General features: G+C 34.7%; 1 protein-coding gene across 1 annotated transcript; it reads right to left on the bottom strand.

Annotated features, from left to right (window-relative positions):
* Nucleotides 1–136: 136 nt before the first annotated feature.
* Nucleotides 137–24,798, bottom strand: LOC132558334 (cyclic nucleotide-binding domain-containing protein 2-like). Its single transcript, XM_060222881.1, has 12 exons — nucleotides 24,340–24,798; nucleotides 7,540–7,731; nucleotides 6,985–7,151; nucleotides 6,455–6,528; nucleotides 4,234–4,322; nucleotides 3,791–4,020; nucleotides 2,839–2,990; nucleotides 2,486–2,668; nucleotides 2,273–2,355; nucleotides 1,830–1,943; nucleotides 1,347–1,490; nucleotides 137–430 (listed from the first exon to the last, which is right to left on the bottom strand). The coding sequence occupies exons 1-12, from the start codon at nucleotides 24,796–24,798 to the stop codon at nucleotides 290–292; spliced, it is 2,028 nt and encodes a 675-aa protein (XP_060078864.1). The 3' UTR covers nucleotides 137–289.
* Nucleotides 24,799–25,842: the final 1,044 nt, after the last annotated feature.

The following is a 25,842-nucleotide window of genomic DNA, read 5'->3' as shown; positions in this document are numbered from 1 at the left end:
AAACCTTGTCATCCATAACTGTTCAGATTTACGTAGAAGGAATGTGATGAAGAGCAGCGAGGTGACGTATAAATCAAATTTAAGTCACCATTATAAATAGGAAATCGTAAATATATGTTTCTTTGGAAGCCTTAAAAACGTTTTCCTAAGAACTGCGTAAGCAATGAACAAAATCATGCTATTTCTTGGAGTCTATTTGGAGAAGGATGTTGCCGATATGTTCAGTTTGTATCCAGCATGACAATGTATGCTGAATTGTATTGATGGTCACAGCGTCCCATGTTGAGTTTCAGTAAAACACACTAGCATTGTTTTCCTCTTGACGTTTGTAAAGTAGATGTGACACCACTGTTAATGCTTTATACGCTTCCCAGTTTGTCTTATCCTGTAATTTCTGCTGTAAACTCTCCTCGGATGGAATCGGCTGCAACTGAATTTAAAAGAAAAACAGTGTTGAAGGATGAAAAGGTAATACATAGTGCTTGAAATAATTAACGAAGAGCCAACATGCAGACAGATAGTGATGTGGGTGGTGTGTGTTTATCGTTATACAGTAAGGATATCCTGTTAGTCAGCGTCAAATAATTTGTGGCTATTTTTAGAGATAGAGTTTATTTGAAAATGTTTTGAAAATTGTAACACTTTGAAACTTTGACATGTGTACAAAATTTAGAAGATACAAAACTGCACTAGACAAACAGTTAATAATTTCCGTTGTGTAACAGCCAAGCCAAAACATAATGGTGTTATGTTGACTTGCGGAAATAAACCCAATAAAAAACTCTGTTTCACGCACATCCTCAGCTATATGTGGATATTTATATATATATATAGATCTCTCGTTAAATATGTGTACGGTTCACAGTACAGATAATATATTTTTACATGAAAGCATGAAAGTAAAAAAAAAAACAATAGCATAAATTTCATTTACGCCAATATCATCAACACATGTCCATACAGAAGACAAATATGTCACAGACACAGTAATTCTGTAAACCAAATAACTATATATAATAATCGGTACAAATTCATACAGAAATTTCAACACTGTCGGCTGCATGTGTGCAGTAAGTCTAGGCGATTGCTCTCCCTTGGACTGCTTTTCTAAAGGGTAAAGTGTACCTTAAACGATACTGTTTCAAAATGAAACAAACCGGATAGGAGACAAACGGTGTGAACCAGGACAACTTTTTAAAGACAATTTCGAACAAAAGGCAAATTTTAAACCAAAAACTGTATAACGGTATAAATGTGATTGAAGGATGTTATATCAGAGAATATATTCTGTACGAAAAGAGATAATAACTTCATTCTGGCATGTACAAATATTTTGCCAAACATACCGTGTGTCGTATCCGTTTGGCTTCTTCGTCTGTGAGATATTGTTTGAAAAACTTTCTGTTTATAAGGATACACTCTGCTCCCTCTGATACTAATATCGTGCTTGTCGTTTTACCGATCATTCCGAAGGCGACCTGCTCCAGGCCCTGGATCACCAAGAACAGAATATAACACATGTAAAACTGGAATTCAAGTAATATTGTTTGCTTGTGATCTACAGGCATTTAAAACATTTTTTGTTTAATACACAATGAATGCTGACCTGAACTACACGGAATATCTCAATCAAACAGAAAATCTACCATAGATGTTATTTCTCTGCCACTAGCTTGAAGGCGGTTTCGTGTACATATCATACAAAAATGTGATGTTACGCGTTATTGAACGAAAATCAGTATAACTGCTGCGTTTACTTTCTAGAGATAATATTTCGTAAATGCAATTAAATTTCAATTTGACAAGTTTCAATCTATATTTATATTTACATATGTCTCTCTTGGCCCTAGTTTCTGTATTTGCACAAACACTGTGTCTGGTTGTTTGTTGAGTTCAGAACTGCTGGGAATGCTTTCTAGGTCCCTCAGGCTGGGTAGACGTTCCTGAATTTAAAAGGAGTCAATTTTTTTTTTATAATTCATCATCAATTCAATATAGATACACATTGGTTCAAAGCATCATAATGATCACACTTACTATACATGTGTATTACTTTGTTTTAGTGTCTCTGTGGCGTACTGTTATTACTTAAGTGAGAATCACACCATTTCGACGCCAGTGAAGTACGGAAGTACATATATTGTGTACATGAAAACTACACCTATTCTGACTGATCACGTGATGGATGTATATATATGTGTGCGTGTGTGTGTGTGTGTTTGTGTGTGTGTGGGTGTGTGTGTGTGTTTTTTTTTTCTAATAATATACTTACTTTTCCTTTTCTATAATGACTTGCATGTGTTTTTTCGTACACTCGATCAATTCTACGTTTATGATCTGCCGTTGAAAGTCGTTCTGGAGAAAAAAGGTAATATTTTAAGTGTTTTATCGCTCTTTAAGGTACTTGTTACTAGTTAAAATCAATTTATTATATCTCTGGTCGTTCGGAACTAAACATATGGATTCATTCAGGATCTCTGCTCACCTTCTTTTGATTTTTTTGAGAAGAGATTCGCCATTGTTTCCGTCGTACACTTTCGGAACTTCTTTGGTATATGTCCTTCACTGGAGGAATTCCGAGGGGATCTCGGAGAACAGAAGTCTACTGATGACGTAGGTGTTATTGATGGTGACGTAAGTGATTGTGACTGGGTAATGGGAGGTAACTCTGTACAAACACCGTATAATCTTTACTAAGGAAGTCAACATGCAAATCATGTATAATCTCACCGAATGTTAATTTACAGCTATCAGATCCAATATTTTCGTCACGAAATTGGAATTATATTTTACAGATAAGTAATGCACATTTACGCAAGGTATAGTACAGACACTCACTTAATGGTTTTTCGTGTTTCTTTAGATTCGGTTCCAGTCCAGGAATGTTTGGTCGTGTGGTCTGCAGCGCCTTCAGGACCCGGCACGTACCAGTTTTAATTACATAAACCCATTCAGAGGTATTACTGTCTTTACAAAGGAGTAGCCCTCGCCTACAGCAAATAGATAACTTTACATGTTAACATCTATACAGGCTGACATCTATACAGACAAACATCAATACAGAGAGACGTCATTATAGACAGACATCAATACAGAGAGACGTCATTATAGACAGACATCAATACAAAGAGACTTCATTACAGATAGACATTAATACAGAGAGACGTCATTACAGACAGACATCAATACAGCCAGGCATCAACACGGACGGACATCAATACAGCCAGGCATCAACACGGACGGACATGAGCACAGATAGGCATCATGCCTAAGTAAGAATTTCAAAGGATTCTTTTGATATACTTTATAAAATTTACAAAATTTCATTGACATTTGATTTAAACCTACGTCTATATTCACAACACGGTATTACTGAAGTGGAGACATTGAATGACATATCCTGAAGTAAAGTTGTTGGAACGTGCTGTTTCAGCACTCAGAATTATTTACTCAATGGCTGCAGAGATAGTATGGCTAATTAGAATGACTCTGAAATATATTTGTGTAATTTTCTTGTTTGATAGTCAATTAGATGGTTACCAGAATCTCAATCGCCCACATCGAATCTTTTTAATCGTCTTTCCATAACACATTCTTGGTAAATCGCGTACAATGAATATGTACGAGCATGTACTCTTGTCAAAATAGAAAAAAAAAGACTTTACCAGAAAACCGCGAAACAGCATATCTTTGTTGAAATTAAAAAAAAAAAGCAAAACATACTTACCGTAAATACGCGAACAGCATATCTTTGTTGAAATTAACAAAAAGAAGGGAAAAAAGTCCTTACCGGAAATACGTGAAGCAGCATATCTTTGGGTCATGGTAGGGAAGTCTAACAATGGGCCAGCCCTTCAGTAAGATGACTGAACGGAGAAAGCGAATATGTTCTGGCTCCTGGTCCTTCTCCACTGGCATAAATATATCGATAAAGTCATCCCTGCCCACCGCCAGTAATTCCACGCTGTTTTTACACGTCACAGTCGCGCTCCTTTTGGCGCCGTGCATTAACGCGAGCTCCTGTAGACAATGTATATGACAACACATTACTATAAACATATAACCAGATGAAAACAAAGCATTATAAACCAGTCTCTCATGCATGTCGAAGAATGTGTATGATGCAGTTTAATATCTTTATCCGGTTCTAGTAGATCTAATTCTAAAATTAGTATTAAAATGTAGTGTCTTCTTTTCTGTCGTTTGTATAATCTGTCATTGACACACACTTACCCCAAAACTATTACCCTTGCCGAGAAGTGCTGCTGTGCGTACAAGCTGCTCTTTCGTCTCTGGATCTGTTTCCAATATCGTCACAACCGCTGACAATAAAAGATATAAGTGTTTATTTGTAACACATAGCGTTAACAAGTTTCTATCCATATTCACAATGCAGCGAGCTGTTTAGGTCACTACCAAGTTTTGTTTAGTCTCTATTATAGTTGTATAAGAGGAATAGAAAACAATACCACTTGTTGATATCATAGTATTTCCGTTCGTCTACATAAAACATTCGCACATAATCGCCTGTGATGAAATGGGTGTTAGTATAAATGTAAAATATAAATGTTGGTGCCAGCATCGATATCAGCATTAGATATAATTATAGAGTATAAGCATCGATATCAGCGTTAGATATAATTATAGAGTATAAACATCGATATCAGCGATAGATATAATTATAGAGTATAAACATCGATATCAGCATTTGATATAATTATAGAGTATAAGCATCGATATCAGCGTTAGATATAATTATAGAGTATAAACATCGATATCAGCGTTAGATATAATTATAGAGTATAAGCATCGATATCAGCGTTATATATAATTATAGAGTATAAACATCGATATCAGCGTTAGATATACTTATAGAATATAGGCATCGATATCAGCGTTAGATATAATTATAGAGTATAAGCATCGATATCAGCGTTAGATATAATTATAGAGTATAAACATCGATATCAGCGTTAGATATAATTATAGAGTATAAGCATCGATATCAGCGTTAGATATAATTATAGAGTATAAGCATCGATATCAGCGTTAGATATAATTATAGAGTATAAACATCGATATCAGCGTCAGATATAATTATAGAGTATAAGCATCGATATCAGCATTAGATATAATTATAGAGTATAAGCATCGATATCAGCATTAGATATAATTATAGAGTATAAACATCGATATCAGCGTCAGATATAATTATAGAGTATAAGCATCGATATCAGCGTCAGATATAATTATAGAGTATAAACATCGATATCAGCGTTAGGTATAATTATAGAGTATAAACATCGATATCAGCATTAGATATAATTATAGAGTATAAACATCGATATCAGCGTTAGATATAATTATAGAGTATAAGCATCGATATCAGCGTTAGATATAATTGTAGAGTATAAATTTCGATATCAGCGTCAGGTATAATTATAGAGTATAAACATCGATATCAGCGTTAGATATAATTATAGAGTATAAACATCGATATCAGCGTTAGATATAATTATAAAGTATAAACATCGATATCAGCGTTAGATATAATTATAAAGTATAAACATCGATATCAGCGTTAGATATAATTATAGAGTATAAACATCGATATCAGCGTCAGATATAATTATAGAGTATAAACATCGATATCAGCGTCAGGTATAATTATAGAGTATAAACATCGATATCAGCGTTAGATATACTTATAGAATATAGGCATCGATATCAGCGTTAGATATAATTATAGAGTATAAACATCGATATCAGCGTTAGATATAATTATAGAGTATAAACATCGATATCAGCGTTAGATATAATTATAGAGTATAAGCATCGATATCAGCGTTAGATATAATTATAGAGTATAAACATCGATATCAGCGATAGATATAATTATAGAGTATAAACATCGATATCAGCATTTGATATAATTATAGAGTATAAGCATCGATATCAGCGTTAGATATAATTATAGAGTATAAACATCGATATCAGCGTTAGATATAATTATAGAGTATAAGCATCGATATCAGCGTTAGATATAAGTATAGAGTATAAGCATCGATATCAGCGTTAGATATAATTATAGAGTATAAGCATCGATATCAGCGTTAGATATAATTATAGAGTATAAGCATCGATATCAGCGTTAGATATACTTATAGAGTATAGGCATCGATATCAGCGTTAGATATAATTATAGAGTATAAGCATCGATATCAGCGTTAGATATACTTATAGAGTATAAATATTAATAAAATGTTATAATAAATGTTGGTAAAAACTGCAGTATAACGTTTTAGAATCAGTTTAAACGTCAGTATATATTAAGACGAATTTTCAGACAAGATGATAATTGTGATACACAGAAATATGAATTGCTTAATTACTTAATTGATAACGATTGTACTTCTACGTCATCCTTATAACATTAAATAGATCTGATCTTTACCTGTACCAGACAAGATGAAATAGAAATTGTCCGCCATATGACCTTGACGAATGATAACGCGTTTGTCTTCAAAACTGTAACGACAAAACAGCATCACGTGAATCACTTCTGAATATATTCACGAGTTTTAGTAATAACTTCATACAACGATACTGTCGATGGTGTTTCGTATCAAAGCAATGTAGATATTTTAGAAATTGTATTTTACAAAGGTTTTCTGTATTAAATATGGGTATACTATAAGACAGATACATTTGTACACGTACATTTAGACTTTAAATCTAAATTTAAAATCTCAAAGTTAACTCTCAAAACTTTCTTGTCCTTCAACCGCTGTTAGATACAGAAGAAGTAGCAGTAAATAGGAATTGATGATAAAAAACCATTTTAATACAATTTATTCAATGTCCGACTTGATGACATGCCATGCATCACATAATGTTGTGAGTCAAACGAACTGTGTCTGATAGATAATGTTTTTAAAGATTTCGTTTGTAAGGCTGTAACTCTTGTTCCGTAAGGAGACGTACCATTCATACCAGCCGACTCGGACTAGGGATCGTTGCATAGTGATTGGGAATTCTCCGAATGCCTCTACAGCATTGTTGAGAGCAAGAAGTGCCACTTTCAGGTGGTCATCAGTTCTGTCCCTCGGATCCATAGATAGGATAACCTTAGCCTCATTGCTAAGGTAAACCTAAATCAATAAAGTACAGAAAAAACAGCAGTTCGATAAGAATACATACAAACAAGAAATCGTGATGAACTGATAGAGCAATAACAGAAAAAATCGCAAGGTGTACGTCACGGTGTTAAGGTTAAACTCTCATGTCATATATTTCTGTTTTGCTTAAAATGTCTAGATTTATAATGTTGAATACGTGATGAAGGCTTGTCTTTTTTTTCTTTCTGTTATTCTGTGATAATATATCGTAAATCAAAGATTCTTTTCTAATGAATTTCGTTCATGTTATGCTTCACCCAATAACACTTTATATAACGCCTAGAAATAGGTAATAGGCAGGCATTGAACTTTGTATAAAGTCGTCGTGTTTCATATTTGTAAAAAAGATACGGATATGTACCTCTTTTTTCGCTCTGTAGTCACTTGGATCGAAACTGAGGCCGAACATCTCGTAAGTTCTCTTGGAAGACGAGAAGTCATCGTGTGCCCAAGAAAGATACTTGGCATCTGTTCGATGGGTCTGTCTGTTGGTCAACGTTGCTCGTAACAACACCTGGACAGTCTTTACGACTCGGCGGAACCTGACAAGGGGCTGTAATAACAAAGAAATACGGTTGACGTAGTGTTTCAAAACACACCGTACCTGTGAAACATGCTTTGAAGTACCTTTAAAAGCCGAAACCGCTCAAGGTCCAGTTTGTATTACAAAGATAATCTACGGTAGTTGAAAGTATGTTTTTTACCAATTGGAACCAATATATTTTACTGCGTGCAAGAGTTCAATATAAACAAATACGCCCTATAGGAAATAAAATGTATTGATTTCTTAGGTTAAAGTATGTATTGTGTAAACAGAATCCTAATGATGATAATATGTAGGCCTGGATAGTAATGTTATGTGGTCACGTCGGTGATTTAAATGGACGGTTAAAAGTTCAGTGAAATTGGTTTAAAGAAATACAATACAAAGAACGCAAATTAAAGGCTCTGAATCTGTTTATATCCAAATGTGAGTTGCCCACTTTTCTTAAAAGCCGTTAATGAATAGATAATTGCTTTTAATCCGAACCGATTGATCTTAATTACAAAATTGAATGGATAATGAGATTCTAACTCTTGCGTAATGCTATAAGTACATGCATCAAGTTTTCCTTATATATCTCATTCGTAAACTTTCATAAAATTCAACAATAATTTGCAAGTTTAAGTCGAAGTACATAAGAACTATAATCTTACTCTGCAGGTGACATAATTACAGATAAATTTACTTTTTTTCATTGAATCTTTGTGCACTATTTTTGTCTCATACTACAGTATGCTTAATAGAAGTAATAGTCAAACATGAACGCGTTTCGGACCTATTAGGGTTGTACAAAAACGTATGTCTAAAATACTAGATCATGAATATTTCAGTGACTCCTTGCAGAAAATAATCACATAGTCATATAACCACTATAGACCAGTATCTAATGCCACTTAAATAACGGCCATGATGTTGATGCTAACTGAAATACATATATGGAGGGAAAATCCCGAACACCTTCCGGTTTGTATTGTAGACGTTGACTTGTATCGTCGATCAAGTAGAAGACGCTAATCCTTCCGAAACACTTATATTGATTTTTTTCCTCATCTTTTCAAGAGCCTCTGTGTAAAGGTTTCTTATTTTCTTTTAGTTTCATCAATTTTGAGTTTGAATTAAAATTTTGTTACAAAATGAAAATCAAATTTCCATAATACATCGTTTCATAAACGATTAAAAAGTAATGATAACTGTCTCCTTTTTCGTCAGGTGATGCCAAAACATATGATGGATAGTAGTATCTCACACGCACTGTAACATACATTTAAGATAATGTGTATCTGTTATCACAACCTCATAATAACATTTCTATAATTATTTTTATAATTTTATAATTATAATTAATAAACATAAGTTACAACAATTATAACTGCTACATAAAATGTCACACGACGACACTTAAAATAACTAACTCAACGCGGGGTATTTAACAACAAACCCCTACACTTTAATATTGTATCATAGTGTCAAGGAATTTTCTTTATTCCGAAATTCTAAGAGAGTGGCTGCTAAATCCATTGACGGCATTTATTCAACAATACGTAATGAAAGGGAACGAGAACTTCAGATACCTTTGGATCTGTCAAAGATCGCAGAAATTAAGAATATATATATATATTAATCTTTTATTACAGACGTAAACAACAACAATCTGAAACTCCTTTTTATATGATATTGAACTTTTCTATAAACCATGTCATTTAAATCTTACATGATTGCATAACCACGCCCACCTTGATACGTGTAGTCACCACACAAAATACGTAAAGGTGTCGATACCGCGGCGAAAAAAATAAAATCTACATGCCGTAAAACATTATATATTGAACCAGCCTAATATACTAACTTTAGAGAATTAGATAATCTATATGGATGAGAAATAGTTTAAGATCTGTTTTAACAAGAATTAATGAGTTAGAACTGTAAATGAAAGAATCAACGCAATACATTTTACTTCATTTTTTAAATTACACGAAAATAGGAAAAATATTGCTCAAAATATAGAACAAATTTGTCAAAAAGTGCAGTTAACATTAACATATTTTTTGTTGTATAATTTTGCGTATGACAATAAGAGATGTCATTTTGAATTTAGCACCATACTCAGTGTTCTAACTTTCAAAGATTTTGTGAAATCGTTACTTATTAAATCTCGAATCATTTTCTACAGAACACAACAAGAACACCGTTCTGATCTGAATTCTAAATATTGTTCCATCACTAGAAAAATTATATCATCATTAGAAATAGACTGTCCTTTCTCGCATTATTACGCCCTAAATGGTATAAGAAGTATTTAATCAAATCGATAATTTCTTATATTGCTTTGGCAGAAACGAACTGCTACACTTATGTATTTTACCGAATTCATAAGAATGATTATAATTATATATGTTGTCAATCAGACAAATGAAGCTTATTAGATATAACCAAACCTTCACAGCCCTGGATCGAGGTGGCCTATGTCTAATTAAGTAGGCTCTCGTGCGCTCCCGATGTCTTGGGTCAGATTTCCGCAAATCGGTAAGATAGTATGGTGACGTTAATCCAAATGATAATGTCAGTTTAGCTGACCTTGTTTTCTTTCCTTTAATTTTCTTGTCCATAATTCCATAATTTGCTTTAATATTAGGAAGCACTGGATGGCCGTTCCGGAAAGAACTCATTTTGCTTCTAGCAAACCCGGTTGGGCAGAGGTATGCGAGCATACGGCTTGCTGTCAGACTGTGAACAGGTTGTGTAAGTTTTGGGTAATAACTCTTTCGAACATCTTTGATGACAATTGAGGGCAATAAATACTCGTTTCCAAAGCCGTCTTGTTCAGACATTTTGTTTGTTTCGTTTATATTAGATAACATGTCTGACCTTTTCCTGACTGCTGTAATATGGTTCCATTTCGTATTTACCTGTTCCTAGTAGGTAATCAAACATAATCTCATATCGGATATGGTTGTAAATACGACGATTTAGGCGAGAACTTTTCAGAATAAGATATGCTTTAAATTGCATGATTAAGGTCCGTTAAACTTTCATTAGATGTACAAAGTGGGTATGATAAGAAAGAATTCCGATATCCATATATCATCAAATCGCATGTTACAGTACTGTTAATTCTTCTTAACATAGGAGATTTAAACCAGGAGTTATCGATAGTGACGCTGTTTACACAACTTTTTACAACACCTATGACACAATGAAGTCAGATTATTGGTATTTGGAGTATAACACCATATGTACACGTAACCTTTGTGATCCAAACGTTTAATTCAGCCACAAACTTTAATCAATAGCTAGCTGATATCATTTCGTTTTAGTACAAGTGTAAACTTTGAGTCCTGAGTCTTTAAATAGTGTTGATTACATCATCATTGGTATAGCAAAACAACAACAACAACGAGTTGGATACAAAGGTAATGTAGAAGTGCCACAAACTTCTGTACACATACAAACAGTGTGTAATACCGAAACACTAATTCCGATGTCAAAAAAATGCAAATTATTTCCACTTGGAAGTCATCCTCCAGGAGATATCAGGGGATACCAGAGTTTCAGTGTCCATCATGTCTCCGATTACCTGTGATGTCACCGGTCCTTTATATTTAGATATTGTATTTAACTGTGTTATCAATTATCCAACTTATCGACTTTTTCACATACAGCTATTCTGGGAAGGCGTTTTCAAAAAAAAAAAAAAAAAAATCTGAGTTCCTCCTATCCTGGGAGTATCGGCGCAGTTAGGATATCCAGGTGTTCTTGTTGCTGCACGGAGCTGAAAAGTTTGTGTCCTCTGGTGATTCTTTTGTAGTCATCCCCCGATACTCTGAGAGACACGCTAAATATAAAAAAAATCCTCGCTGATATAACTTATGTATCTCTATCGTAAACTTTCCAGTAGATGCGTTTGACAGGAATTAAGGTTGCACCGAAACTAAGAACTTCAACGGACATAAATGCAGCGACATGCTGAGTTGATCCTGGAGGAATGGTCATCTGTATTATCTGCCGTCATGTCAGGTCGATCATGGCAAGCTATGGGTTTTAAATCGTTTAAATACGGATCTGATCTGCTCTGAAAAGAATTAATTTTCCAAGCTGGTCGACACACACAAATGAAAACCAATAGAACATCGATACATGATACAATGCAAGATGTGATTATGGTGACAATACGTTATTCAAACGTATCTAATTTGTCACGTTGATGTGAGAATTCTTTTATCAATTCCTCATGTACAGGTCAGCATAGAAAATATATTTCGGAGAATAAAACACCCCCGAAATGTATTTCTGTGCCTACAGAGTGTGAAATTAAGTTTTGGCGTTATTCGATGTTTTAGATTTTGAACTTTTCTCAGTCATGTGAATAAGGCAATTGGATAACATACTTTGACAGGTAACAAAATAAATTGATATTCTATAGCATATCTGGCGGCGTTGAGCTCACATAATCGAGGGTATTTTGCTTCCCTCGTAGTTGGTATCTTCACTGACATAACAAACAGTATGTGGTAAATATCACTGATTAAAAATACCCCCACAAGACGTACGCTATATTGATGTATCTAGATTGCTTGTTCCAATTTGACTTAAAATCGTTTGTCATAGAGCACAAGGACGGGCGATGAATTTGTCAAAAATCACAAAACATGTTATAGATTTGAGTTATGTCAATGTATATATAAATATTTATCACAGAACTCTCCACATACACAGTACGAAGATTTTGTAAGTTGTCATAAAATGCTTCGAAGATAAACGAGGGAAACTTTTAACAGTAAAATGAAATTAATGCAAAACTTCTATAAAAATAAACACAGTTTTGTACATCATCTAAGAGAAAATTCAATTTACTTTTTTGCAATAAACAAGCACGGAAAAACATAGATGTTATTGTAAAGTACATGTAAATATGCGTGTTACAAAAAGCTATAACATGTTATCACAATCACTTCATGTCTTAACCATCCTATGTATCAACTTCAATCCTGCAATGTGTGTCACCTTTTATTATGTTATATCTTTTTACTTTTTTCCTCAGTTAAAACACAGAAAAAAAATCATGATCTCATCTTTAAAATCAACGGGAAATTAACCGAAACTTTACTGTCACACTTTGCGACTGTCAGGTAACTACTTCAACTCTACACAATGTCTCGGTATAAGATGGTTTGTTACAACCTAGGTTTTTTCGTGAGATTGAAAGTAACCGATAAAATACAGAAGTCTGAGTCTCCCTGAAAAAGCCATCGTCGCATCTTATTGTGACATTTAATCTTATCAGACATAAAACTATCGTCGACATCATGGCTATCAAACGCCTCCCCCGCCCACTCCCCCTTTCTCTCTCTAGCGCCAATCCTTTAAAAACAAATCACAGAGCTCCGTTGCACGACAGATATATAGACAATTTTAGAGACATAAAGCATCTATACCCGTACATTGCATCTATCAACATTAAAACGGCCTGTCATTATTTTGTGTTAAAATTCCGTGCATGGATTATTCAAACATTTTTTTATAAGGAATATTTTTATAGTCGAAAAGAGTGTCTGCGGGACATCATTTCCGATGATTTATATGCTACCGTTATAATACTGAATGTATGCAATGGTCTGTGTTCAATTTTATTGCGTTTCACTAGTAACTATACTTAAAGCAGTTAGGAGATATACAGAATATCCTAATCGATCTACTTAATCTTTGCCTTGCGTTTTATTTAATATTTCTGAATGATGTTAAAAGACTCATAGCCGGGAATTTTCTCTCATATATGAATAATTCATATCAAAATTTTAATTTTTTCAGTGTTTGTGATATTTAAATCTCATTGTGTGTACGATAAACGGTAAAATATATCGCCGTTACCTGATGTATCATGAGGTACAGAAGTCTCAATAGCAGTCAGATTTATTTTGACCTAAACTAACACCCTACTTAATGCTGATGAATTATAAACGCTGCACGATTTTCTAAAACGTTTGCATTTTGTGGTTTTGGGCTTCAAACCTGCCCACGCCCGTTCTAAATTTACAACCCGTCCACATAAGCAACCATATTGTTATTAATATGATATGGTAATCTACCAAAGACAAATTAGGCGATCTTCTTCATGACATGTCATTTATTTGGGAATCCTTTCCATCAAATCTATCACAATAAACAAAGGAATTGAAAAAAACCCTTGAACAAAAGACAGAAAAGTTTTCGCAGAAAAAAACAAAACTTGGTACAAGGTCAGTAACTATTCTGTAGATCATTTGTAACAGACAAGAACCACACCTGGTGATTATGTGTACCAGACAAGAACCACATCTGTTGATTATGTGTACCGGAAGAGAACCATACCTGTTGATTATGTGTACCAGACGAGAATCACACCTGGTGATTATGTGTACCAGACGAGAACCACACCTGCTGATTATATGTACCAGACAAGAACCACATCTGTTGATTATGTGTACCGGAAGAGAACCACACCTGTTGATTATGTGTATCAGACGAGAACCACATCTGTTGATTATGTGTACCAGACGAGAACCACATCTTTTTACTATTTGTACCAGACAAGAACCACACCTGTTGATTATGTATAATAAGTGAGTACAAATCTGTTGATCATGTGCACAAGATGAGTGCCAAATTTGCTAATGAATAAAGTACGAAGACTAATAACCATGTGTACCATGTGATTACCAAGTCCTGAAAGTAATGGTTTAGAAGGGAATGTTGTTAATAAGTCATCAACAAGATAACAGAAAAAATCTTTACATCGGACAAATGATCAAAAAGAGCATAAGGGCAAATGGTTATCCTTTTCTATTGCAGAAATTTGAAACTGTTGTCGAAAAAAATAGATATATTAATTAATAAAATTGATAAATATTGATTATAATTGTAATTGATTTGTATGGAATTCTGTCTGTGCTCTCTTCCTGGTCTCTTGACATCTTAACAACGCACCTGCGTCATTGCAACGGATGTCATGTCATTCGTCGTAAATAGCGGTTATGTGTTCTAGAAACGTATAAGGATAATGGACATTGTTGCGGATGTGTGAAGCATGGCATTGTAATCAATCGTGTGGCTTTGGACTTGTAAATTATGTTTGAAGATTACACATGTTATAACCACTATTTATAAAAAGAAGTACTCCACGCTGTACAGCTGTCCTACTGGTTTAGTTTTTATTTCACTTTTGCTTCACGTCGTATTAACAACCAGCGCCAGTTAAGAACGTTTTAGGAATGAATGATGGAGGAAAGCCGGAGTTTCCAGAGGGAAACACCGACCTGCGGCCAATGCTCGTGACTGCCCCACCTAGGCCTCGAACGTCCAGGGCTATAGCGGTAGTGATGTACAAGAGAGGGTGTAGAAGGTTCCGTCCCTTCTCCGTTTGACCTTATCTCATTCGCAATATGACCGGCACCATGTTACTGCAGTAACTTACCGGTCAGTATGCAGACGTTGATGTATATCTTTAGATTCTATCTTGACTCTCGGAATCACAATATATATACAGAAAAAATGCATAACTTCAAAAGGCGATAACACTGCTATCAGACGTCAGTATTCTGGGGTGATAAAATATTTACCGGTATGAATTAAAAAGTCAAGAGCTGCATGTAATTGCATTGATTTCCGTTAATGCAAGGGAATATATAACGTACAGAATTCCAATATATACACGAGTTTGGCAGATTATCTTACCAGGGCGTTTGTCATTTAGGTTTTTTTTTTTTCAATTTGGCAACACAGGAACTGCTATTTACGCCGATATACTTGTATAGTATACGCCTTCGTCATTTGCTTGTCTTCAAAACACTCAGGAGTAAGCAACATATTGAAAGTTGTGATAGGTACATCTTTAGTTCTGAATACAGTATAGATTGCAAAGCACCATAATGGTTTACTACTGCAATGTCCAAACGATGTTTACATATGGAAATCGCCGTTATTGGATAGCTGTTCAATGTATCATTGCAAAAATGTCAAAGTCCATGTGAAATTTAGAGTTCAATATTTGTCTTTTCTTAGAAAATTTACCTAGTCCATTTGAATTCATCACGGACATTTCCAAATTAATTAAATGTTTCCACAAACATCCATGTAACAGTAAGACCATCCTCTACCGGTCAGTAGAGGATTATCAATAACAGCCGTGATATCACCCGAGACAAACACTTACAAACTACATCCTTGTCTAGATATGTAGATAATCTGAATTACAGTATTAATTTCAGGTAAGTAAAAACTAAAATTAACATGAATGATTACATAATTTTCTTTATATTAAAACGTATGCGTTCAACTTGTTTTCTTGTACATTTTTTATATATTGGAGACTGTACTGTATGGTAATGAAATGGATAAAACACCATAAATAATGAAATGTCCTTCCATAATGGAGACCGTTACGTAATATTTCCCGTTATTTCATCAAAATTACAACAGTCAATATTTTCCTGATTAACACACAATTGATAAAAAAAAACTTATCAGGGGAAATAATTATTGTCAGCGTAAATTAAATCTGGTGAACACGAAGCATACTTACTTTTTCACTTGATTTGATTCCAACTGGTTTTCCGAATCCAAGCAATGTGTTATAAGTTCGTATCTTACAACGAATATTGTTCCAATTAACTTTTTTCCCTTTGTCTTTCTGAGACAGGCCTGATGCCTGGTTCCTAACTTCTACAAGGACGCTGGCATCTAAAACGCCCTCTCTTGGGGACTGGTAACTCCGCAAAACAGACGATTTAAGGAAATCCGGGAGTTCATTCATTACAAGAACTCAGTAGTTTACTCTCCGTTATATAAGTACTAATATTTAAATATAATCCAAGGTTCCATAGATACAAAATGACTAATCTTCATTTAGGTCAAGTCGATTGTCATCAACCATATATATGGAATGATCCATTTCCTCGGTTAGTTTTGCACATTGTGTATGTCAGACAATCACGGGTAATTGACATGAAAAATCTAAATTAAATTTGGCTTTGATGAAAAGCTAAATACATCGAGAGCTATCGTTTTTTGCAGCAAACGAGTGTTGAAACACGCAAATTAGATCATCACTTGTTTTCGTGTCACGAAATCCTGTCAACTTTGTAATTTCGAACCGTTCAAAACAATCAGAAACAGCTTCTAAGGGACAACAAGACAATCACCACAGTATATAAAATGATACATGAAATCCTCCTTGCTTTACAAAGGTCTAAGAATATGACAATGGAAGAGTACCCGGGTTTGAAATTGAGGATGTTCTCAAGCCTGTTGTCTTGTCTATATCTAAAACAATACGGTGTTGCATGTTATCATAACCATAAAAATACCAGAACACAGAATCCTGGAGAAATTGATTCTTTGAGCTAAAATCTCGAGATTCAATAACAGCACGCTATCGGCTTTTTTCTTTGTGGCTATGCGAATCCAATATGAATTGAAACGGACAATTTATGAAGGAAAGGTATGGCTCCTAAATGAACGATACTACAGAATATATTTATTGATGGGACCATATAAAATGGACCATTAAATATCTAATATGGTCTGGTTCATAGGTTGGCTGGTTAGTTACGAGTTTCTGTGACAATATCATTAATCTTCTAAATACATCATCACAAGATGTGTTATTGACATAAGGACATTCAAGTTCTTTGTACCTTGTTGAGAAATCTTGACTTTTGTCTCCTTGAAGAGGAAATGTAAATAGAGTGATGTTTAAAAGGTATTTTATGTTCATATTAGAGTGCAAATATCTAAATAGTAACATAGTGACATACAAGCTTTCAGTTAAAAGTCTATCTGTCTATGACCTGTAGCAAGTTTGTCGCTGATGGACAGAGAATACCATTTTAGGCATAAATGGTTTGAATTTAATCGTTCGTTTTGAAGACCTGCAACTTGAATTTACGTCAGTTTTTGTTTTTAGATAATTACACTTTTTGCCTTTACATATAAAAAAAATATGAGATCAGAAAGATGATGCATTAAGAGTATGGCTGTATTATCGATCAAGTGATTTCTAAATGAATTTGACCTTAAAAGCAATTGCTAAATGAGAAAAATTCGTTATAGACTCCAAAGTACAACACATGCTTGAGCTGTTATGCATGATTATTGAACCTCTGTATAATCTCATTTCCTATTGCATTGGAAATAAAGTAACATCAATTTATATGTTAATTTAATTATTTTTCCTGTACATCAAACATTTTCATTGATTAACCTTGTAAATAAAACACAATAGACGCCAAATTTAAATTGTCTAAAATCCTTAACTCACTATGACAGTTACACGGTCTTGATTGATCTTGTCATGTTTTATTTGCTTTAACAGAGGCAATAGTATCATGTTTGTATACTGCTTAAAACTGACTGCTGGAACTGTAAATTATCTTGATGTCAGCTGTATGTTATTCTCATTGAGAGATAAAAATCGGCTACACAAACATGTCTGAGCATCCAGTTGCCTGTCATATCAAATTAAAGCTTTCAACATACACCGTACCTGTTAACGAGGTGTAATATTTTATTACAGTACAACTTCATTTAATTAAATATCTGAGAAAATGAACTAGAGATAAAAAAGAGAATAAGTATATAGGATTCGAATCTCAATATGTGTAATGATATCACATACCAGCCCACCGAGACAGTCACTTATACTATGTTAGAAAACCTTTGTCAATCTGACACTTTTACTTTCAACATTAAACCTCGATAACACACAGAACACTTTATTGTACGTTGGACAGTAACAGCTCATTGGCTACACAAAGGATAAAGAGCCACCGTGTATGTGAAAATGACCTTTTAATCTCTGAAAGCGTGACACACCATTTTATTATACGGCGTTGTCTACTCAGTACACTCAATTACTGTATATGAGTCTAAATTTTGTGTGAGATACTCCTGCTTTAAGTTTAACAACTATTGTGGAATATTTTGTTTTGTTGGTCCTAAATAACTGAGGTGGATAACTACTGGTCATACAATATCGCTAATGTATGTGGCAAAATTGCGGCGATTTTTTTTATATGAATGATCTTTCTATGCTTTTTTTACACCTCTCTACCTAAGTGTTGTCTGCTTGTATATAAGTAATGATTTGACATTTTTCAGTACAGGCATTCAAATACACAAATCTTCATGTTCGCCAAGTTTTCAATGTAATGTTGATGTAAAAACAAGCATCGTTTATATCGAAAATACCAATATGTTAACATAATTATAGATATTATAATCCCAACTCAGATTCAATTATAACACAACAAAACATGAACAAAAGAAAAATTGCTATGGGAACTGTTGAAAATACCGACCAGATATTCCGGAAGGGTCAGCGAATTTTGATGTCTCCGATTTCCCCAAATATTATAAGATAATTATTTTTGACTAAAGTGGTATTTACAATTCCATGGTTTTTGCCTTGGAAACAAAACAGAGACGTATCTTTTAGAAGTAACAAAATCGTATCTCTCAGTATCCTATCCAATGATATGTAAAAAGGTATTCATGCAAAATTACGTATTTAAGCTTTATATGATATCCTTACACTAGAATCTATTCTATATTCAAAAATAGCATTTGTTGTTGGTAGCATAATAGACTGGTCCGTGTTACAAGCATACTATCAAAAATAGTGTTATTATTTGCATATCTTAGCTACTTGTTATACTATAGTCTAAAATAAAGGGAGGTAAGCTTGTAGAAAAATGCAGCGGTGGAGTTTCTTAACAAAAGCTGTAGGGTTCAACAATCCTAATGAAACAAGTAAATGAGCTACTGTACTACTACATCAATCTGTACCTGTACTACTACATCAATCTGTACTACTACATCAATCTGTACCTGTACTACTACATCAATCTGTACCTGTACTACTACATCAATCTGTACCTGTACTACTACATCAATCTGTACTACTACATCAATCTGTACCTGTACTACTACATCAATCTGTACTACTACATCAATCTGTACATGTACTACTACATCAATCTGTACCTGTACTACTACACCAATCTGTACCTGTACTACTACATCAATCTGTACTACTACATCAATCTGTACTACTGTACTACTACATCAATCTGTACCTGTACTACTACATCAATCTGTACCTGTACTACTACATCAATCTGTACTACTACATCAATCTGTACCTGTACTACTACATCAATCTGTACCTGTACTACTACATCAATCTGTACCTGTACTACTACATCAATCTGTACCTGTACTACTACATCAATCTGTACCTGTACTACTACATCAATCTGTACCTGTACTACTACATCAATCTGTACTACTACATCAATCTGTACCTGTACTACTACATCAATCTGTACCTGTACTACTACATCAATCTGTACCTCTAATACTACCTGTACTACATCAATCTGTACCTGTACTACTACATCAATCTGTACTACTCAATCTGTACTACTACATCAATCTGTACCTGTACTACTACATCAATCTGTACCTGTACCTACATCACTACTACATCTCTGTACTACTACTACATCAATCTGTACTACATCAATCTGTACCTGTACTACTACATCAATCTGTACCTGTACTACTACATCAATCTGTACTACTACATCAATCTGTACTACTACATCAATCTGTACTACTACATCAATCTGTACTACTACATCAATCTGTACCTGTACTACTACATCAATCTGTACCTGTACTACTACATCAATCTGTACCTGTACTACTACATCAATCTGTACCTGTACTACTACATCAATCTGTACAACTACTACATCAATCTGTACCTGTACTACTACACATCAATCTGTACCTGTCAATCTGTACTACTACATCAATCTGTACCTGTACTACTACATCAATCTGTACCTGTACTACTACATCAATCTGTACTACTACATCAATCTGTACCTGTACTACTACATCAATCTGTACTACTACATCAATCTGTACCTGTACTACTACATCAATCTGTACCTGTACTACTACACCAATCTGTACCTGTACTACTACATCAATCTGTACTACTACATCAATCTGTACCTGTACTACTACATCAATCTGTACCTGTACTACTACATCAATCTGTACCTGTACTACTACATCAATCTGTACCTGTACTACTACATCAATCTGTACCTGTACTACTACACCAATCTGTACCTGTACTACTACATCAATCTGTACCTGTACTACTACATCAATCTGTACCTGTACTACTACATCAATCTGTACCTGTACTACTACATCAATCTGTACCTGTACTACTACATCAATCTGTACCTGTACTACTACATCAATCTGTACTACTACATCAATCTGTACCTGTACTACTACATCACTCTGTACTACTACATCAATCTGTACCTGTACTACTACATCACTCTGTACCTGTACTACTACATCAATCTGTACCTGTACTACTACATCAATCTGTACCTGTACTACTACATCAATCTGTACCTGTACTACTACATCAATCTGTACTACTACATCAATCTGTACCTGTACTACTACATCAATCTGTACCTGTACTACTACATCAATCTGTACTACTACATCAATCTGTACTACTACATCAATCTGTACCTGTACTACTACATCAATCTGTACCTGTACTACTACATCAATCTGTACCTGTACTACTACATCAATCTGTACCTGTACTACTACATCAATCTGTACCTGTACTACTACATCAATCTGTACCTATACTACTACATCAATCTGTACCTGTACTACTACATCAATCTGTACCTGTACTACTACATCAATCTGTACCTGTACTACTACATCAATCTGTACCTGTACTACTACATCAATCTGTACCTGTACTACTACATCCAGTCTGTACTACTACATCAATCTGTACCTGTACTACTACATACTACTCTGTACCTGTACTACTACACAATCAATCTGTACCTGTACTACTACATCAATCTGTACTACTACATCAATCTGTACACTACTACATCAATCTGTACTGTACTACTACATCAATCTGTACCTGTACTACTACATACAATCTGTACTACTACAACAATCTGTACCTGTACTACTACATCAATCTGTACCTGTACTACTACATCAATCTGTACCTGTACTACTACATCAATCTGTACTACATCACTACTACTACATCAATCTGTACTACTACATCAATCTGTACTACTACATCAATCTGTACCTGTACTACTACATCAATCTGTACCTGTACTACTACATCAATCTGTACTACTACATCAATCTGTACCTGTACTACTACATCAATCTGTACTACTACATCAATCTGTACCTGTACTACTACATCAATCTGTACTACTACATCAATCTGTACCTGTACTACTACATCAATCTGTACTACTACATCAATCTGTACTACTACATCAATCTGTACTACTACATCAATCTGTACCTGTACTACTACATCAATCTGTACCTGTACTACTACATCAATCTGTACCTGTACTACTACATCAATCTGTACCTGTACTACTACATCAATCTGTACTACTACATCAATCTGAACCTGTACTACTACATCAATCTGTACCTGTAATACTACATCAATCTGTACCTGTACTACTACTACATCAATCTGTACCTGTACTACTACATCAATCTGTACCTGTACTACTACATCAATCTGTACCTGTACTACTACATCAATCTGTACCTGTACTACTACATCAATCTGTACTACTACATCAATCTGTACCTGTACTACTACATCAATCTGTACCTGTACTACTACATCAATCTGTACCTGTACTACTACATCAATCTGTACTACTACATCAATCTGTACCTGTACTACTACATCAATCTGTACTACTACATCAATCTGTACCTGTACTACTACATCAATCTGTACCTGTACTACTACATCAATCTGTACCTGTACTACTACATCAATCTGTACCTGTACTACTACATCAATCTGTACTACTACATCAATCTGTACTACTACATCAATCTGTACCTGTACTACTACATCAATCTGTACCTGTACTACTACATCAATCTGTACCTGTACTACTACATCAATCTGTACTACTACATCAATCTGTACCTGTACTACTACATCAATCTGTAATCTGTACCTGTACTACTACACATCAATCTGTACCTGTATACTACATCAATCTGTACCTGTACTACTACATCAATCTGTACCTGTACTACTACATCAATCTGTACGTGTACTACAACAATCTCTACCTGTACTACTACATCAATGTACCTGTACTACTACATCAATCTGTACCTGTACTACTACACCAATCTGTACCTGTACTACTACATCAATCTGTACCTGTACTACTACATCAATCTGTACCTGTATTGCTGTAGTAATAGTATTGTCGACAGATTTATGCATTTTTTTCGGAAACCATAGAAAGCATGAAGTAATATCAAATGATAGTTCATTCCCTTTTGGATACAAACTTTCATCACCACATCATATCACAATCACTATTACTTAAAACATTTTCATCACCAGGTCCTTAATCGTTACTAGCTCGACTCCTTATCATATCACCCCCTCCTTATCATATCTTCCCTCCTAATCATATCACCTCTCCTAATCATGTCACCCTTCCTTATCATATCACATCTCCTTATCATATCACCTCTCCTAATCATGTCACCCTTCCTAATCATATCACCCCCCTCCATTATCATATCACCCCTCCTTATCATATCACCCCACTTATCATATCACCTGTCCTTATCATATCACCTCTCCTAATTATATCACCTCTCATTATCATATCACCCCCACTTATCATATAACCCCTCCTAATCATGTCATCCTTCCTAACCATATCACCCTTCCTTATCATATCACCCCTCCTTATATCACCACTCCTTATCATATCATCCTTCCTTATCATATCACCTCTCCTTATCATATCACCTCTCCTTATCATATCACCCCTCCTTATCATATCACCAGACTAATTATATTATATATCCCATTTACTTCTGCTGCGTTATTGTCATTTAATCACTATCTCCATCATACCTCCTCTACTCGTCATAACATATCCTCCACCATTTCAACCTTGCTCGTCACAACTTCAAACATCATCATATCCCCCCTATCATAATCATATCACCCGTAGTTTTGTATCACCCCGCCCTATGATAATATCACCTTTGACATTCAGCCCATATTTCACCCTACCTGTGTTTCAAGGTCACATGACGTCATCAATTTCATCCGTTTGTTTAATAATGGCGTACTTAAAAGCTTGTTATTAAATTAATATTATGTACTTAATCAGTCCTGGATACGGCATGTATTTTATTATCAGCAGAGTAAAACAGAGAAATGTAGCGAATTCATCAAACATATATGTCAACATTAATAAAATATCGATTAGGTGTTCTTGCACAAACAACATGATCAGCTAGTTATTAAAACAGATGTCATTTTCTCGCAATTATCAATCGAAAATACAGATCTACGTTAAGATCGTAAAAAAAATGATAAATTGAAAAGCACTGTTTATTTCGAATTATATACCGCAGAGCCAAATAATGAATTGAAATAATCACAGCATAATTACCGTGAACTAAATCCTTCTTACTTACCAGAATTCTGTTTAGAAAGGGTGGAGCCGGAATCACATTATTCTCGGATCGAACGCGGCGAAGAAGTCTCCCCTGTCGGAGAAATGGCCTACCGACTACCTGTTGTCGGGAAACCTTTCTTGGTGGAAATAATCCGAAATTCTGAGTAGAACGTGTCTTCAAAAGTTTCTTTTTCGAAAATTGAGGAATGGTTATATTTAACCTTGATTTGCTCAAACTATCATCTGTCATTTTTAATGCTGGTATAGAATTAGATTTTTTCGTTTTTCTGTATGAAGTTATAGGATTTGTGGATTCCTCGTCTATACTGAAATGTCTACTGCGAAATTGGGGTTGAACACTATTGCTGTATGTACTAAATCGTCTCGTACAATCCGAGTCTGATAATGCCCGATTCTGCATTCGTTTCCTGAATAACAAGTCTGTGTAATCACTTAATTTCCTAGACGAAGAGGCCATTTCATAAACACTAATCTCTGTATTATCTCTCACCATTGGTATTATCACTTTAAAATCCTACCGGCAATACAATCATCAAAGTTAGCACAAACGTCGCACTGAAATCACTATCAAATATAGATATTGCTGAAGAGCTATTATCCGGTGGAAGAGTTCAAATCAATATTATCTCATCAGAACTAGACTGCTTGGATGGGAATATATAATTGATTGAAAAGGGGAAAATGTAATTTCATTTTGATTATTAAAAAAATCAGAGATTTGAAAGTTATATCGATGTTTTTGATGCTTTTATTTGACACACTGTGTTCCCCATAGATAGTGTAGTCATAATAATCCATACACGTTAATCCGAACACCTCCACTTGGTGTTTGCTTATCCGAACTTTAACTGCTCTTTGTCTGTTTATCCAAAAATCCAAATCCGTAAATGATCGTTGAATCATTAAAGTCAGTTTCCTTGACGTACTCAAAATGTGTAACACATAATGTGGAACGTATTTGATTATAACCAACAATCAGCGTGTTTGTTCAATATATTTGTCCTAAAATTGGACAATATTCACGACATCTCGAAATCTGGAAGTGAAAACACGTGCGTCATTATGCACGTTCCAATCACATTCAGCGTTTTATTTAGATAAATACACTCGTGATTTCCGCCCGGGCACTCGACATATATTCCAATTACAGTGACAGGTCGACACATTTTACCGGTAATAAGACCACACCTGTGTATCGTCATCATACTTGTTGTCAGTTACACGGTCCTAGCACAACATCGGCACTCTATGACTATCAGACAAATATTGATTTACGATCTATAATAATGATAAAGCTTATCAAATAAGGCCGATTGGAAAATCCACCCGTTAATTTAAGGGTTTTCCTATATTGATTCGGAGGGCCCTAGATTTGGGGTAGATAACGACTCTGTCTTTGAACACCGCTACAACATGTTTTCAAGAGATAAAGGTCATGACCGGGTATCCTGGCCGCAGTGACAGGGATGTCTTGGAAAATGTTTGTTGGAGCGAAACACAG

The sequence above is a fragment of the Ylistrum balloti genome, unplaced genomic scaffold (assembly GCF_031769215.1).
Source record: "Ylistrum balloti isolate Yb309-2 unplaced genomic scaffold, AGI_CSIRO_Ybal_v1 Utg370780, whole genome shotgun sequence".
NCBI lineage: Eukaryota > Metazoa > Mollusca > Bivalvia > Pectinida > Pectinidae > Ylistrum > Ylistrum balloti.
This window is presented reverse-complemented; position numbering and strand designations above follow the sequence as displayed.